Consider the following 13,332-nt stretch of genomic DNA (forward strand, 5'->3'; position numbering starts at 1 on the left):
TACCTCTAGCGCCACCGCCCGGCCCCAATATTCAACAATTTCTGAGTTGACATTATCCTCTAACTCGATATCTTGCAAGTACAAGAATCTACCACAAAGAATGAGAAATTGTGCTTCCAAGATAAAATCTAAACTGAAGGCAACAGCTGAGAGCCATTCTTTCACCTTAAAAAAAAAAAAAAGGCATAGACCAGAGTCTCACAAAAGCGAGCTTTCCTTTTCAAGTCAACTGGTAAATTGCGATCATTACCCAAATGATTTATCTAACTTCATGATACTCACCCCCACCATGACCTTCATGTCCATCTCTTCTCACTAGTCTTAAGAACTAATAAGGGGGGCCCGGAGAGATAGCACAGCGGCATTTGCCTTGCAAGCAGCCAATCCAGGACCAAAGGTGGTTGGTTCGAATCTCGGTGTCCCATATGGTCCCCCGTGCCTGCCAGGAGCTATTTCTGAGCAGACAGCCAGGAGTAACCCCTGAGCACTGCCGGGTGTAACCCAAAAACCAAAAAAAAAAAAAAAAAAAGAACTAATAAGGGGCTGGAGAGATAGCATGGAGGTAAGAATGGTGGTTCGAATCCTGGCATCCCATATGGTTCCCTGTGCCTGCCAGGGGCAATTTCTGAGCATGGAGCCAGGAGTAACCCCTGAGCGCTGCTGGGTGTGAGCCAAAATCAAAAAATAAAAAAAAAAAAAAAAAAAGAACTAATAAGGAGAGGCAGGAGAGATAGTACAGTGGGTAAGGCACCTGCCGAATGGGTTCCATCTGCAGCATACCATATGGTCCCTCAGCTCTCCAGGAATGATCCCTAAATGCAGAGGCAAGAGTAAGCCTTAAGAGGGAGAGAGGAAAAAAAGGGAGAAAGGGAGAGAGGGAGGACCACTTGATCAGAAGAAAATACTCGTATCTCATCAATCTCCTTATTTACAGTTTCTCATGTTACTACTTCATAACTTGTCCCTAATTAAAAAGACAGCATTTTCCCAAAGTAGCATACCTCCAATTATATTATTTGAAGGAATAGGAAATATGGCTTGGTTAGTATAAAACAATCACCTTTTCAGAAACACATCTATATGTATAAAAAAAAAATCAGTATTTCGACTGGAGAGATAGCACATCGGGAGGGTGTTTGCCTTGCATGCAGCCAACCCAGGACGGACCCAGGTTCAATTCCCAGCATCCCACATGGTTCCCCTAGCCTGCCAGGAGCGACTTTTGAGCACAGAGCCTGGGGTAACCCCTGAGCACCACCAGGTGTGGGCCCCCCCCCCCAAAAAAAAATCAGTCTTTTATATCAAATGGTCTAATTCAGTAAGAATAGAACAAAATAATCTTGTAAAGAAGACTGAAAAGGCTTTGGTATTTTTTTGTCTGGAAAAATAGGCTGAAGTACAAATTTTGCATGCCGATCTCCAGGTCAAATCCCTGGCACCACATGGCCAAGTGGGTATGTGATAGCTGCCTTTACCCACAGATAGAATTATTTTACTAAATGTATTTGAAATAAAAGTTTAAAAAAACTCGGGGCCGGAGAGATAGCACCGAGGTAGGGCGTTTTGCTGAAGGATGGTAGTTCGAATCCCAGAATCCCAAATGGTCTCCAGTGGCTGCCAGGAGCGACTTCTGAACATAGAGCCAGGAGTAATCCCTGAGCACTGCTGGGTGTGACCCAAAAACCAAAAAACCAAAAACAAACAAAAAAATGTTTAAGAAAACTTGGGGGCTGGAGAGATAGCACAGTGGTAGGTAAGGTGTTTGCCTTGTAAGCGGCCAACTCAGGACCAATGATGTTTCGAAGCCTGGCATCCCATACAGTCCCCCGAGCCCGCCAGGAACAATTTCTGAGCACAGAGCCAGGAGTAACGCCTGAGCACTGCCAGGTGTGGCCCAAAAAACAAAAAAAAAAACAAAAAAAAAATAATTTGGAGAGATAATAGCACAGCGGCGTTTGCCTTGCAAGCAGCCGATCCAGGACCAAAGGTGGTTGGTTCAAATCCCGGTGTCCCATATGGTCCCCCGTGCCTGCCAGGAGCTATTTCTGAGCAGACAGCCAGGAGTAACCCCTGAGCACCGCCAGGTGTGGCCCAAAAACCAAAAAAAAAAAAAAAAAAAAAATTTTAAGTAAACTTAAATTGTATGGGGCCGGAGAGATAGCATGGAGGTAAGGTGTTTGCCTTGCATGCAGAAGGACGGTGGTTCGAATCCTGACTTCCCATATGATTCACCCGGGCCCACCAGGAGCGATTTCTGAGCATAGAGCCAGGAGTAACCCTGAGCACTGCGGGGTGTGACCCAAAAACCAAAAGAAAACTTAAGTTTTCCTTTAAAAGGAGATTTTCTAAGTTAATGTAATTTATAAGAAAATAACAAACTGGGCCCGAAGAGATAGCACAGCGGCGTTTGTCTTGCAAGCAGCCGATCCAGGACCAAAGGTGGTTGTTCGAATCCCAGTGTCCCATATGGTCCCCCGTGCCTGTCAGGAGCTATTTCTGAGCAGACAGCCAGGAGTAACCCATGAGCACCGCCGGTTGTGACCCAAAAATCAAAAGAAAAAAAAAGAAAATAACAAACTTTGGGCCATAGAGGTTATTAAGGCATTTGCCTTTCATGCAGAAGGACGGTGGTTGGAGGTAAGGCATTTGCCTTTCATGCAGAAGGACGGTGGTTCGAATCCCGGCATCCCATATGATTCTCCGAGCCTGCCAAGAGCAATTTCTAGGCCTGGAGCCAGGAGTGACCCGAGCACTGCCGGGTGTAATCCAAAACCCAAAATAAATAAATAAATAAATAAATAAATAAATAAATAAATAAATAAATAAAATAACAAACATAAACTTATATAAAATGATAGAAAAATTGGAGAATGAGTCATAACTAGGAACTGGAGGATCAGATAATGCTTAAACTACGGTACAACATTCCTTTGAGGGTTTGAGGCTAGAGAACTGTGGTGTTTACTGTTTGTTTTTTTAAATAAGGATCACCCCAGGCAGTGCTCAGAGATCATCAGAGGGACCCCAGGGTCACCTCAACGAAGCAGAGTGGGGGCAGTTGGAGGGGGATAAGAAAAGACAAAGATTGGGCCCGGAGAGATAGCACAGCGGCATTTGCCTTGCAAGCAGCCATTCCAGCACCAAAGGTGGTTGGTTCGCATCCCGGTGTCCCATATGGTCCCCCGTGCCTGCCGGGAGCTATTTCTGAGCAGACAGCCAGGAGTAACCCCTGAGCACCGCCGGGTGTGGCCCAAAAACCAAAAAAAGAAAAAAAAAAAAAAAAAAAAAAGAAAAGACAAAGATCAACCTCAGAGTCTCACATATACTAGGCATGTGCTCTACCACTGTGAGATATCTCCCTGGCCAAAAACATACATGTTGTCAAGATAAGTGGCATGGCAGTTAGTCTGTAAGTAACCTCCACCTCTATTATCCACAAGCTAAGAGTTGATGGGTCAGAGTAGGATGATGCAGTTTCATTCAGAGAAACAGGAAACTCTACTACATCTATTTTTATATTGTTAAATTTTGACCATTTCAACCCATTCTCCAATCAAATAATTTTTGGGTTTTTTTGTTGTTGTTGTTGTTTTGTTTTGCAGTTCCAGAATCAAATCCATGTCACATGCATGCATGGCAAGTGGTTTGCTACTGAGCTACATTCCTATTCAGATGAACCTTTTTGGTCAGTCCAAGGTCTAGCATTCAGCAGAGTATTTTATAATAGTTACATAATTTTAGGAAATGAAAAGTCAATCTGATTACATGGTCACTCGTAAGAGCTGCACTAACTGGTCTAACTGGCCTAGATAGTCTGTAAAGTAATAAATTACAAACATATTGGTGAAAAATTGCTGAAATCAACATAACTCAGACCTAAAATCTAACCTATAAGATTGTTGACCACACAATTTTCAAGGGGCCACACCTGGTGGTGCTCAGGGCTTCATCATAGCATCGTCTATGCTCGTTAATAACTCCTGGCAGTGCTCAGGGGACCATATAGGGTGTCAAAGATTCAAATCAAGGCTGGTAGTGTGCAAGGCAATCTGTCTTTCTGTCCATGACAGTACATTATTATCTTCATGACTCTGCTTACCCTTAGATTAGCAAAATCAGGCTCTTTAGGTCAATACAACTCCTTACATTTCCTAAAACATTGGCAAAGGCATCTCAACTCTGTACTCTAAAAACTAGCATCACAATTTCTATTAGCAATTCATATTATTACAGAACACCCAGATCTTCTTGTACCCACAAAGCAAACATGTTTGTTGCTGTTCAATTTATTTCTCCATGATCCATAAAAAAGTAAAAGAAATCTGAGGCTTTTAGTGCAACAATTAGGCTCTTCTAGATAGTGCCAGTTTAACCATAAATATTTTTAAAAAAATGAAACAACCACTCAGAACTAAGATGGGCGAAGCAAAGAATCTAAGTCACCTTTAATACAGTTTTCTTTCCATTTATTATCTGTTCCTAACTCCAGTCTATAAGTTAACTTATAAAGTCAACTTATAGAGAGAAGATTCCTAGGTAATTAATACATATTACCAAATGTAAATGATATCAGTCCCCTCCCAAGTCATAAAAAAAAAAAACAATTCCAATTCCATTGCCTTACCATCCTTGTTAACAGCAGTGACTTTGGCTGGGTAGAAACGACAATCAGACCAGCAAGCAAGGACCTGCTCATTTATCTGAAATTCCTTTAAAAAAAAAATAACAGACTGTCACCAATTTAATTATACTCACATCAAACCAGAATTTAAATCTAAAAAAAAAAAAAAAAAAAGGCAGGAATTGGGTAGAGTGGGAAGGGGGGATGGTTGGTAAGCACAATAGAGAAAAACATTTCTGCTGTTTAGCATTGGAGATAAAAGCAAAAGATCTGGAAATAAGATGCTCCCACCCAGAGAGAGTCAATGAATGCTGCAAGTTAAAGGATCATCTGTGCTGAGAAGTGACCGTAAAGCACAGGTGCCCCCAGTAAACATACACAACACAAAAGCCAAAAGAAAATAGCTATCCTCAACTTGCAGGACTACATATTCCCATCTCTTAATGCCACACATCTTTTTTTGTTTTGTTTTGTTTTGTTTTGTTTTGTTTTGGGGTCACACCCAGCAGTGCTCAGAGGTTACTCCTGGCTCTATGCTCAGAAATCGCTCCTGGCAGGCTCCGGGGACCATATGGGATGCCGGGATTCGAACCACCATCCTTCTGCATGCAAGGCAAACGCCTTATCTCCATGCTATCTCTCCGGACCGCCACACAATCTTTTAAAGGGATTTTTGTCAAAGGAAACCCATTACCTTTAATATTTCAAACTGTTTTCGCAATAGCATAAGAAGCTACCACAAATAGCAGGGGAGTGCAATTAGGGCAGAGATTATCACTAGGTCAATGATAGTTGGAAATGATACTCTGGACAAGAACTGTGTGCTAAAAGGAGGTAAAGTAATATGCATGACACCCTTTCAGTTGCAAACCATGGTGTCTAAAAAGATAAAGAATGGATGGGGCCGGAGAGATAGCATGGAGGTAAGGCATTTGCCTTTCATGCAGGAGGTCATCGGTTAGAATCCCGGTGCCCCATATGGTCCCCCGTGCCTGCCAGGAGCAATTTCTGAGCCTGGAGCCAGGAATAACCCCTGAGCACTGCCGGGTGTGACCCAAAAACCACAAAAAAAAAAAAAAAAAAAGAATGGGCAGGGGGATTTCTATCACAAGGCAGAAAGGGGAAAGGCAAGAGGAAGGTGAGACTGAAACTTGGGACACTGATGGCAGGAAATAAGCACTGATTGAAAGGTGTTGTACACTGTATGACTGACAATCATAAACAAATTTGTAACTGTGTATCTCACAGTGATTCAATTAAAGAATGTACTCCCTAAATTTAAAAAAAAGACAGGAGATCAGGGTTTCCTACGTAGCAGAGCAGCTCCCTCGCTGCGATCTATTGAAAGTCAGCCCTCGACACAAGGGTTTGTCTAAATAAATAAATAAATAAATAAATAAATAAATAAATAAATAAAGACAGGAGGGAAAATATAAAAAAAAATGAATATTGAGCAATCAATATAGACAGCAATGAACAATTCTAAATTAGAAAAGAAGGGGCTGGTGAGGTGTAGCTAGAAATAAGGTGTCTGCCTTGCCAGCGCTAGCCAAGGAAGGACCGCAGTTTGATCCCCCGGCGTCCCATATGGTCCCCCAAGCCAGGGACAATTTCTGAGCGTTTAGCCAGGAGTAACCCCTGACATCAAATGGGTGTGGCCCCAAAATCCAAAAAATAAAATAAATTGGAAAAGAAAAACACTGAAGGCTCTTGAGAGTTCCCTCATCTGAATTAAAATGAAAAACGTAAGTCAGAGCTGAGTGTGGTCCAAAGATTTTCAGATATCTTCAATGCTTGCTTTTTTTTTTTTTTCAATGCTTGCTTTTTAAAGTCAAAACTCATAGTTCATTCTGTATTCCAAGCCAGTAAAAGCTCCGGGATCTAAAAAAGTAAAAAAGAAAGCAGGGGCTAGCTAGAGCAATAACACAGTAGGTAGGGCATTTGCCTCTCATGCGGTTGACCCACGTTTGATCCATGGTATCCCATATGGTCCTCCAGCAGAGGTACAAAGCAGCAGAGATATGGATCTCACCCCCTCAAAATAAAAAGAAAGAAAACAAGAATGCAAGAAAGCAATCAGAGTGATGTAATACTGTGGGCAGGGCATTTGCCATGCAGCCGGTCCCTGAGGAATGATTGATCTCTGAAAATAGAGCCAGGAGTAAGCCCTGAGCACAGCTGGGTGTAGCCCAAAATGAAAACAAACCAAAGAATACAATCTAGTCAATTTCAAGTTTGTGATACAAAATTAGTCTGTTGGATTGGAGGACTTGCCTTTCATGAATTAAACTCAGGTTTGATTCCTGGCACCACATATGGTTTCCCCAACCCCATCAATAATGATTCCTGAACGTCAGGAATAAATCATGAATACTACAGATTGTGGACCAAAAAAAACCCAAAACAAAGTTTGTTTGGTACAGCACATGGAAATACTGCCTTAAAATAAACAGAGAGCAAAAAATGATCTAAGAAGCATTTGTTAACCTTTCTATGCCTGTAGACCCAGCACTGGCTATGGATTGGTGATTTAAGATCACTAATCTAAAGCAATGTTTTTCTTCTTCTTTTTCTTTTTTTCTTCTTTTTTTTTGGTCACACCAGCAGCGCTCAGGGGTTACTCCTGGCTCTATGCTCAGAAATCGCTCCTGGCAGGCTCGGGGGACCATATGAGATGTCAGGATTCGAACCACCGTCTTTCTGCATGCAAGGCAAACAAACACCTTACCTCCGGGCCCTAAAGCAGTGTTTTTCAAACAGGGCATAAGGCTTATGGATTCCGTACCAGGATGATCCTAAATAAAAGGACACAGATGAAAGCCACATATACGAAAAGCTGGGGCTGGAGAGATAGCATGGAGGTAAGGCATTTGCCTTGCATGCAGAAGGATGGTGGTTCGAATCCCGGCATCCTATATGGCCCCGAGCCTGCCAGGAGCGACTTCTGAGCGCATAGCCAGGAGTAACCCCTGAGTGTCACTGGGTGTGGCCCAAAAACCAAAAAAAAAAAAAAAAAAAAAAAAGAAAAGAAAAGAAAAGAAAAGAAAAAAAGAAAAAATATCTTTAACCTGCAAAACAATATATAAAATAATTTGAGCTGATTTTTTAATCAGAGGTGATGTCTGGATTAATGGCTACAACAACTCTCAGCTCCAGAGACATACAGAGACATAAACACGGGGCTTAGCTGTTATGACAGTGTTTGCCAAGGTCAAACGCGCTCCCCTTGGGGGGCATGCCCCACCATTTGAGAACCACTGGTCTAGAGGGATCCAGTCATCCTAACTCAGTCTTGGTCATATTAGTCTCACAAAAAAAAATAAAACAATGACTTCTGGAATATCTCTAGAACCCCAGGAATCACACAAACCTCAGCATTTCACTCACAGGCCCAAGCTACTGGCTGTCTTTCATATAACCCCAAGGCAGAATAACACTGTCATGATAGATCCAGCCTATTACAGAACCTTCCAGATTTGTTACTCACAGAAGAGCCTTCATCTTCATGTAAGCCCTCTTTTCTTAGCTGTATTTTCTCTAAGGGACGCAAATAAGGACTATCCCAGCAAAACCACTCATCATAACGATGGTTCCAACGCTTGAAATGAATGAGTACTTTTCCTTCTTCGTAGTCAATGTCTTCTATGTGAGCTGGATACCTGAATCAGGAAAAAAGAGAGAAAAAGAAAACACATTTACTACCTACCCAAAACATACAAAACCGCATACTTCAACCCTTATCCTAAGGGCTAGAGTGACAATACAGTGGGTAGGTACTTGCTTTGCACATGGCCAACTCAGGTTGGATCCCTGGCATTCCACATAGTCCCCTGAACCCCACCCTTAGCAAAGAACAAAGAATCAGCCCTAAGTACAAAGTGTAGCCCAAAATTTAAACAAACAAAAATAAAACTTTTCACAAAATAAATGGTTACCAAAGCACTAAATACAGCCTCCCATTAAAAGTTCTTTATTATTGGGGCCGGAGAGATAGCACAGTGATAGTGACCTAGGACAGACAGTGGTTGGAATCCCAGCATCCCATATGGTCCCCCGTGCCTGCTAGGGGCAATTTCTGAGTACAGAGTCAGCACTGCCGAGTGTGAAACCCCCCCCCCCAAAAAAAGTTATTTATTATTGGAGGCCAGAGAGATAGCACAGCGGTAAGGCGTTTGCCTCACATGCAGCCAACACAGGATGGACAGTGGTGCGAATCCCAGGAACCCGTATGATCCCGAGCCTACCAGGAGTCACTTTCGAGAGCAGAACCAGAAGTAACTCCTGAGTGCTACTGGGTGTGTCCCAAAAACCAAAATAATAATAATAATGTCTTTATTATAATAGTTAATTTAAAATTTTAGAGGCTGACAGACCTAATGTTATAATCCCAACCCAGATATTTCTTAATTTTTTCAATATTAAATTAAACCTTTTTTTTGGTTTTTGGTTTTTGAGTCACATGCCAAGATTCGAACCAATGACCTTCTGCATGAAAGGCAAATGCCTGGGGCTGGCGAGGTGGGGCTAGAGGTAAGGTGTCTGCCTTGCAAGCCGTTTGATCCCCCAGGGTCCCCCTAAGCCAGGGGCAATTTCTGAGTGCTTATCCAGGAGTAACCCCTGAGAATCAAACGGGTGTGGCCCCCCCAAGAAAGAAAGAAAGAAAGAAAGAAAGAAAGAAAGAAAGAAAGAAAGAAAGAAAGAAAGAAAGAAAGAAAGAAAGAAAGAAAGAAAGAAAGAAAGAAAGAAAGAAAGAAAGAAAGAAAGAAAGAAAGAAAGAAAGAAAGAAAGAAAGAAAGAGGGGGGGAGGAAGGAAGAGAGGGGGGGAGGAAGGAAGGAAGGAAGGAAGGAAGGAAGGAAGGAAGGAAGGAAGGAAGGAAGGAAGGAAGGAAGGAAGGAAGGAAGGAAGGAAGGAAGGAAGGAAGGAAGGAAGGAAGGGGAGGAAGGAAGGGGAGGAAGGAGGGGAGGGAGGGAGGGAGGGAGGGAGGGAGGGAGGGAGGGAGGGAGGAAGGAAGGAAGGAAGGAAGGAAGGAAGGAAGGAAGGAAGGAAGGAAGGAAGGAAGGAAGGAAGGAAGGAAGGAAGGAAGGAAGGAAGGAAGGAAGGAAGGAAGAAACTTGTCAAAATTGTAATAATGTGAAGTGACAGTACAGCTGGTAGAGATTTTTGTCCCCTTTGTTCCCCCAATTTCTGTCAGGAATGAGCCCTGAGCACAGATCCAGAAGCCCTGAGCACTAATGAGTGTGGCCCAAACGTCAACAAAACTTAAAAAGAAAATAAAAGACTGGGTGGAGGGAGGACAACACTGGTGGTGGGAATGCCCCTGAATCATTGTCACTATGTACCTTAAATATTACTGTGAAAGATTAATAATTAATTTTGTTCACAATAAAATAAAACAAGAATAAAGAAAATAAAATAAAATAAAATAAAATAAAATAAAATAAAATAAAATAAAAAAAGAAAGAAAGAAAAGGTAAAAGCCTTACCTCCATGCTATCTCTCTGGCCCCAAATTAAACCTTTTAGAACCTGAGTTCTCATATGTAAAATGGAGGAGAATACTTCTTAGGTCACAGCTTAAGTTAAACAAAATAACATATACAGAAAGATCTAAACACATAAAAAGAAATTAAAGGGCAAAAGAGACAGCATGAAAGTAAGGCCTTTTGCCTTGCCTGCAGAAGAACGGTGGTTCAAATCCCAGCATCCCACATGGTCCCGAAAGCCTGTCAGGAGCGATTTCTGTGCATAGAGCCAGGAGTAACCCCTGAACGATGCCGGGTGTGTGTGACCCAAAAACAAAAACAAAAACAAAAAAAGGAAAAAAAAAAAAAGACCTGAACACAAAGTAAGTAAGAAACACACAAACATTTAACAAATAGATTGTATTTTACATATGTGACTGTGTAGCCCAGATTATGGAGGGCAGTTTTAATTACAATTCTGTATATCATATAGTGAAATACCATGCAATTGTGAAGAAAATAAAAGATGGCTTTGTGTCATGGTATGAAAACCTGAAGACATACCGATAAATTAAAACAACCAGATGCGGGGGCCTGAGAGATAGCATGGAGGTAAGGTGTTTACCTTGCATGCAGAAGGAGAGTGATTCGAATCCCTGCATCCCACATGGTCCCCCAAGCCTGCCAGGAGTCAGAAGTAACCCCTGAGCGCTGCCTGGTGCGATCCAAAAACAAACAAACAAACAAAAAAGAATATCAAGGCTGGAGTGATAGCACAACGGTAGGACATTTGCCTTGCACATGGCCTATCTGGGACAGACCAGGATATAATCCCAACATCCCATATGGTCCCCAAGCCTGTCAGGAGTGATTTCTGAGTGCAAAGTTGTTGTTACAGGAGTAACAACCCTCAAGTGCCACTGAGTGTGGCCCCAAAACAAAAAATAAATAAATAAATTAAATAAAAAAGAATATCTGGGGGTTCCAGAGATAACACAGAGAGCAGGGTGCTTGCCTTGCATTCAGTCAAATGGAGTTTGATCCTCAGCACCAAATATGATCCCCAATCCCCACCCAGGATTGATCCCTGAGCACAGAAGTAATCCCTTAGCACAGCCAGGTGTGGATCCCCCCTCAAAAAACCCAAATACCTAAGAATATATATTTCTATATGTTTATACATATATAACAAAGGCTAATCATGGAAATTTGATAGGTAGTTCATTAATGGGCTCTTTCAGTCACCCACTTTCCCAGACTGAGAGCCAAAAAGACCAACAACTTCATTTCCCAGATTTCCGGACAACTGGTAACTAAGGCAAAGAAGAACTACAGGTCTGGAGGTTATGTGCTCCATGTATAGGTCTCTCAAACTTGGGCTTACTACAAACCAGCTGGGGGTGGGGGGTCTTTATAAATGCAAAATTCTTTTTGGGGGGTTTGGGGCCACACTCAGTGACCCTCAGGGGTTATTCCTGGTTATGCGCTCAGAAATCGCTCCTGACTTGAGGGACCATATGGGATGCCTGGAGATAGAACTGGAACAGCGATCCGTCCTAGGTCAGCATGTGCAATGCAAACACACTACAACTTGCACCACTGGTCCCTCCAGCCCCTTAAATGCAAATTCTGCAAACACCTTACAGCTGTGCTATTGCTCCAGCCCTGCAAATTCTAATTCAGGAAGTGCAATGAGGGTATAAATCGTGACAAACTCCTGAGGGATGCTCATCTGCTCATAGAGGGTTTCACCAGTGTCATGGTAACCTCTTGACCTCCAAATGTGGTCCTTCAAATTACTACTCTAAGAGCAGAACCTCACTAACTTAAGCGCTAGCACTTGTCTGGCTAGTACTACCAATTCTCAGTACCTAATGTCTCATATTAAGTCCGTTTGTGGTTTCCAACATGAAACTGGGTATAGGGACAAAGAAAATAGAATGAAGGGGCCGGGCGGTGGCGCTAAAGGTAAGGTGCCTGCCTTGCCTGCGCTAGCCTTGGACAGACCTCGGTTCGATCCCCCGGTGTCCCATATGGTCCCCCAAGCCAGGAGCAACTTCTGAGCACATAGCCAGGAGTAACCCCTGAGCGTTACCAGGTGTGGCCCAAAAACCAAAAACCAAAAAAAAAAAAAAGAAAATAGAATGAAGAAGATTGATCTGGGGCCAGAGCAGTGGCACTAGAGGTAAGGCATCTGCCTTGCAAGCGCTAGCCTAGGACGGACCTTGGTTCAATCCCCCAGCATCCCATATGGTCCCGCAAGCCAGGAGCGATTTCTGAGTGCATAGCCAGGAGCAACTCCTGAAGGTCAACGGGTGTGGCCCACAAACAAAAAAAGATTGATCTTTCAAATATATAAATGTGCATGGTCCTTCCAAAACAGTATTAATAATCAAAAGTAAGAAAAAACATATGTAATTGTTCTCTTCTATATACTTGTAAGCCTGGCGACATGTTTCAGTGAAAGGATATTTGCCATACATGTCTAAGGTCCTGGGTTTGATCCATAGCACCGCAAAAATGAACAAACGAACAAATAGCGGGGCCGGCGAGGTGGCACTAGAGGTAAGGTGTCTGCCTTGCAAGCACTAGCCAAGGAAGGACCGCGTTTCGATCCCCACGGATCCCATATGGTCCCCCCAAGCCAGGGGCAATTTCTGAGCGCTTAGCCAGGAGTAACCCCTGAGCAACAAACGGGTGTGGCCCCCCACACACAAAAAAAAGAATGAGAGTATAGCTCAGTAGTAAAGCATTTCTTTTGCATGTGTGAGACGCTGAGTTCTATCTTTGGCATCACACATACACACAATTATGAAATTAATACAGCTGTATTAATCAGATTACTGTTCTACAATGAGAAGGTTTAGATTCTTCCTATATTTTATCCCCTATAACTTGGAATAATGTCCTTTCACCACTTTCTTGTATCCAGTACCTATTGCAGATAATGCTATCCATGGGATAGCAATAGCACAGTGGGTAGGATTTTGCCTTGCATGCAGCTTAGCCGCATTTGAAATCCGACATCCCACAAGGTTCCCCAAGACCACCAGGAGTGATTCTTGAGTGCAGAGCCAATTATAACCCCAAACTGAGTGTGGCCCCCAAACAAATGTAAACTAACACACAAAAACAAAGTACTATCCTGATAAATATTCAATATTTAAATGAACAGGTCTATATACTAAATCTGTATACTTTGCTCTTCAATCTACATCTTCTCTGACAGCTTAACTGACATTAACCTAT

At 42.6% G+C, this 13,332-nt stretch overlaps 1 protein-coding gene across 3 annotated transcripts in view; it reads right to left on the bottom strand.

Moving 5' to 3' along the window:
* The window catches only part of PHF20 (PHD finger protein 20), a 121,812-nt gene that overhangs the window by 67,043 nt on the left and 41,437 nt on the right, over positions 1-13,332 (bottom strand). For all 3 annotated transcript variants that reach the window (XM_049779142.1, XM_049779144.1, XM_049779143.1), the window contains 2 exons: positions 8,109-8,280; positions 4,625-4,709 (listed from right to left, as the gene is read on the bottom strand). In XM_049779142.1, coding sequence (XP_049635099.1) covers positions 4,625-4,709; positions 8,109-8,280 — 257 coding nt within the window. The remainder of the gene's footprint in view (positions 1-4,624; positions 4,710-8,108; positions 8,281-13,332) is intronic.

This window comes from Suncus etruscus, chromosome 9 (assembly GCF_024139225.1).
Source record: "Suncus etruscus isolate mSunEtr1 chromosome 9, mSunEtr1.pri.cur, whole genome shotgun sequence".
Lineage (NCBI taxonomy): Eukaryota > Metazoa > Chordata > Mammalia > Eulipotyphla > Soricidae > Suncus > Suncus etruscus.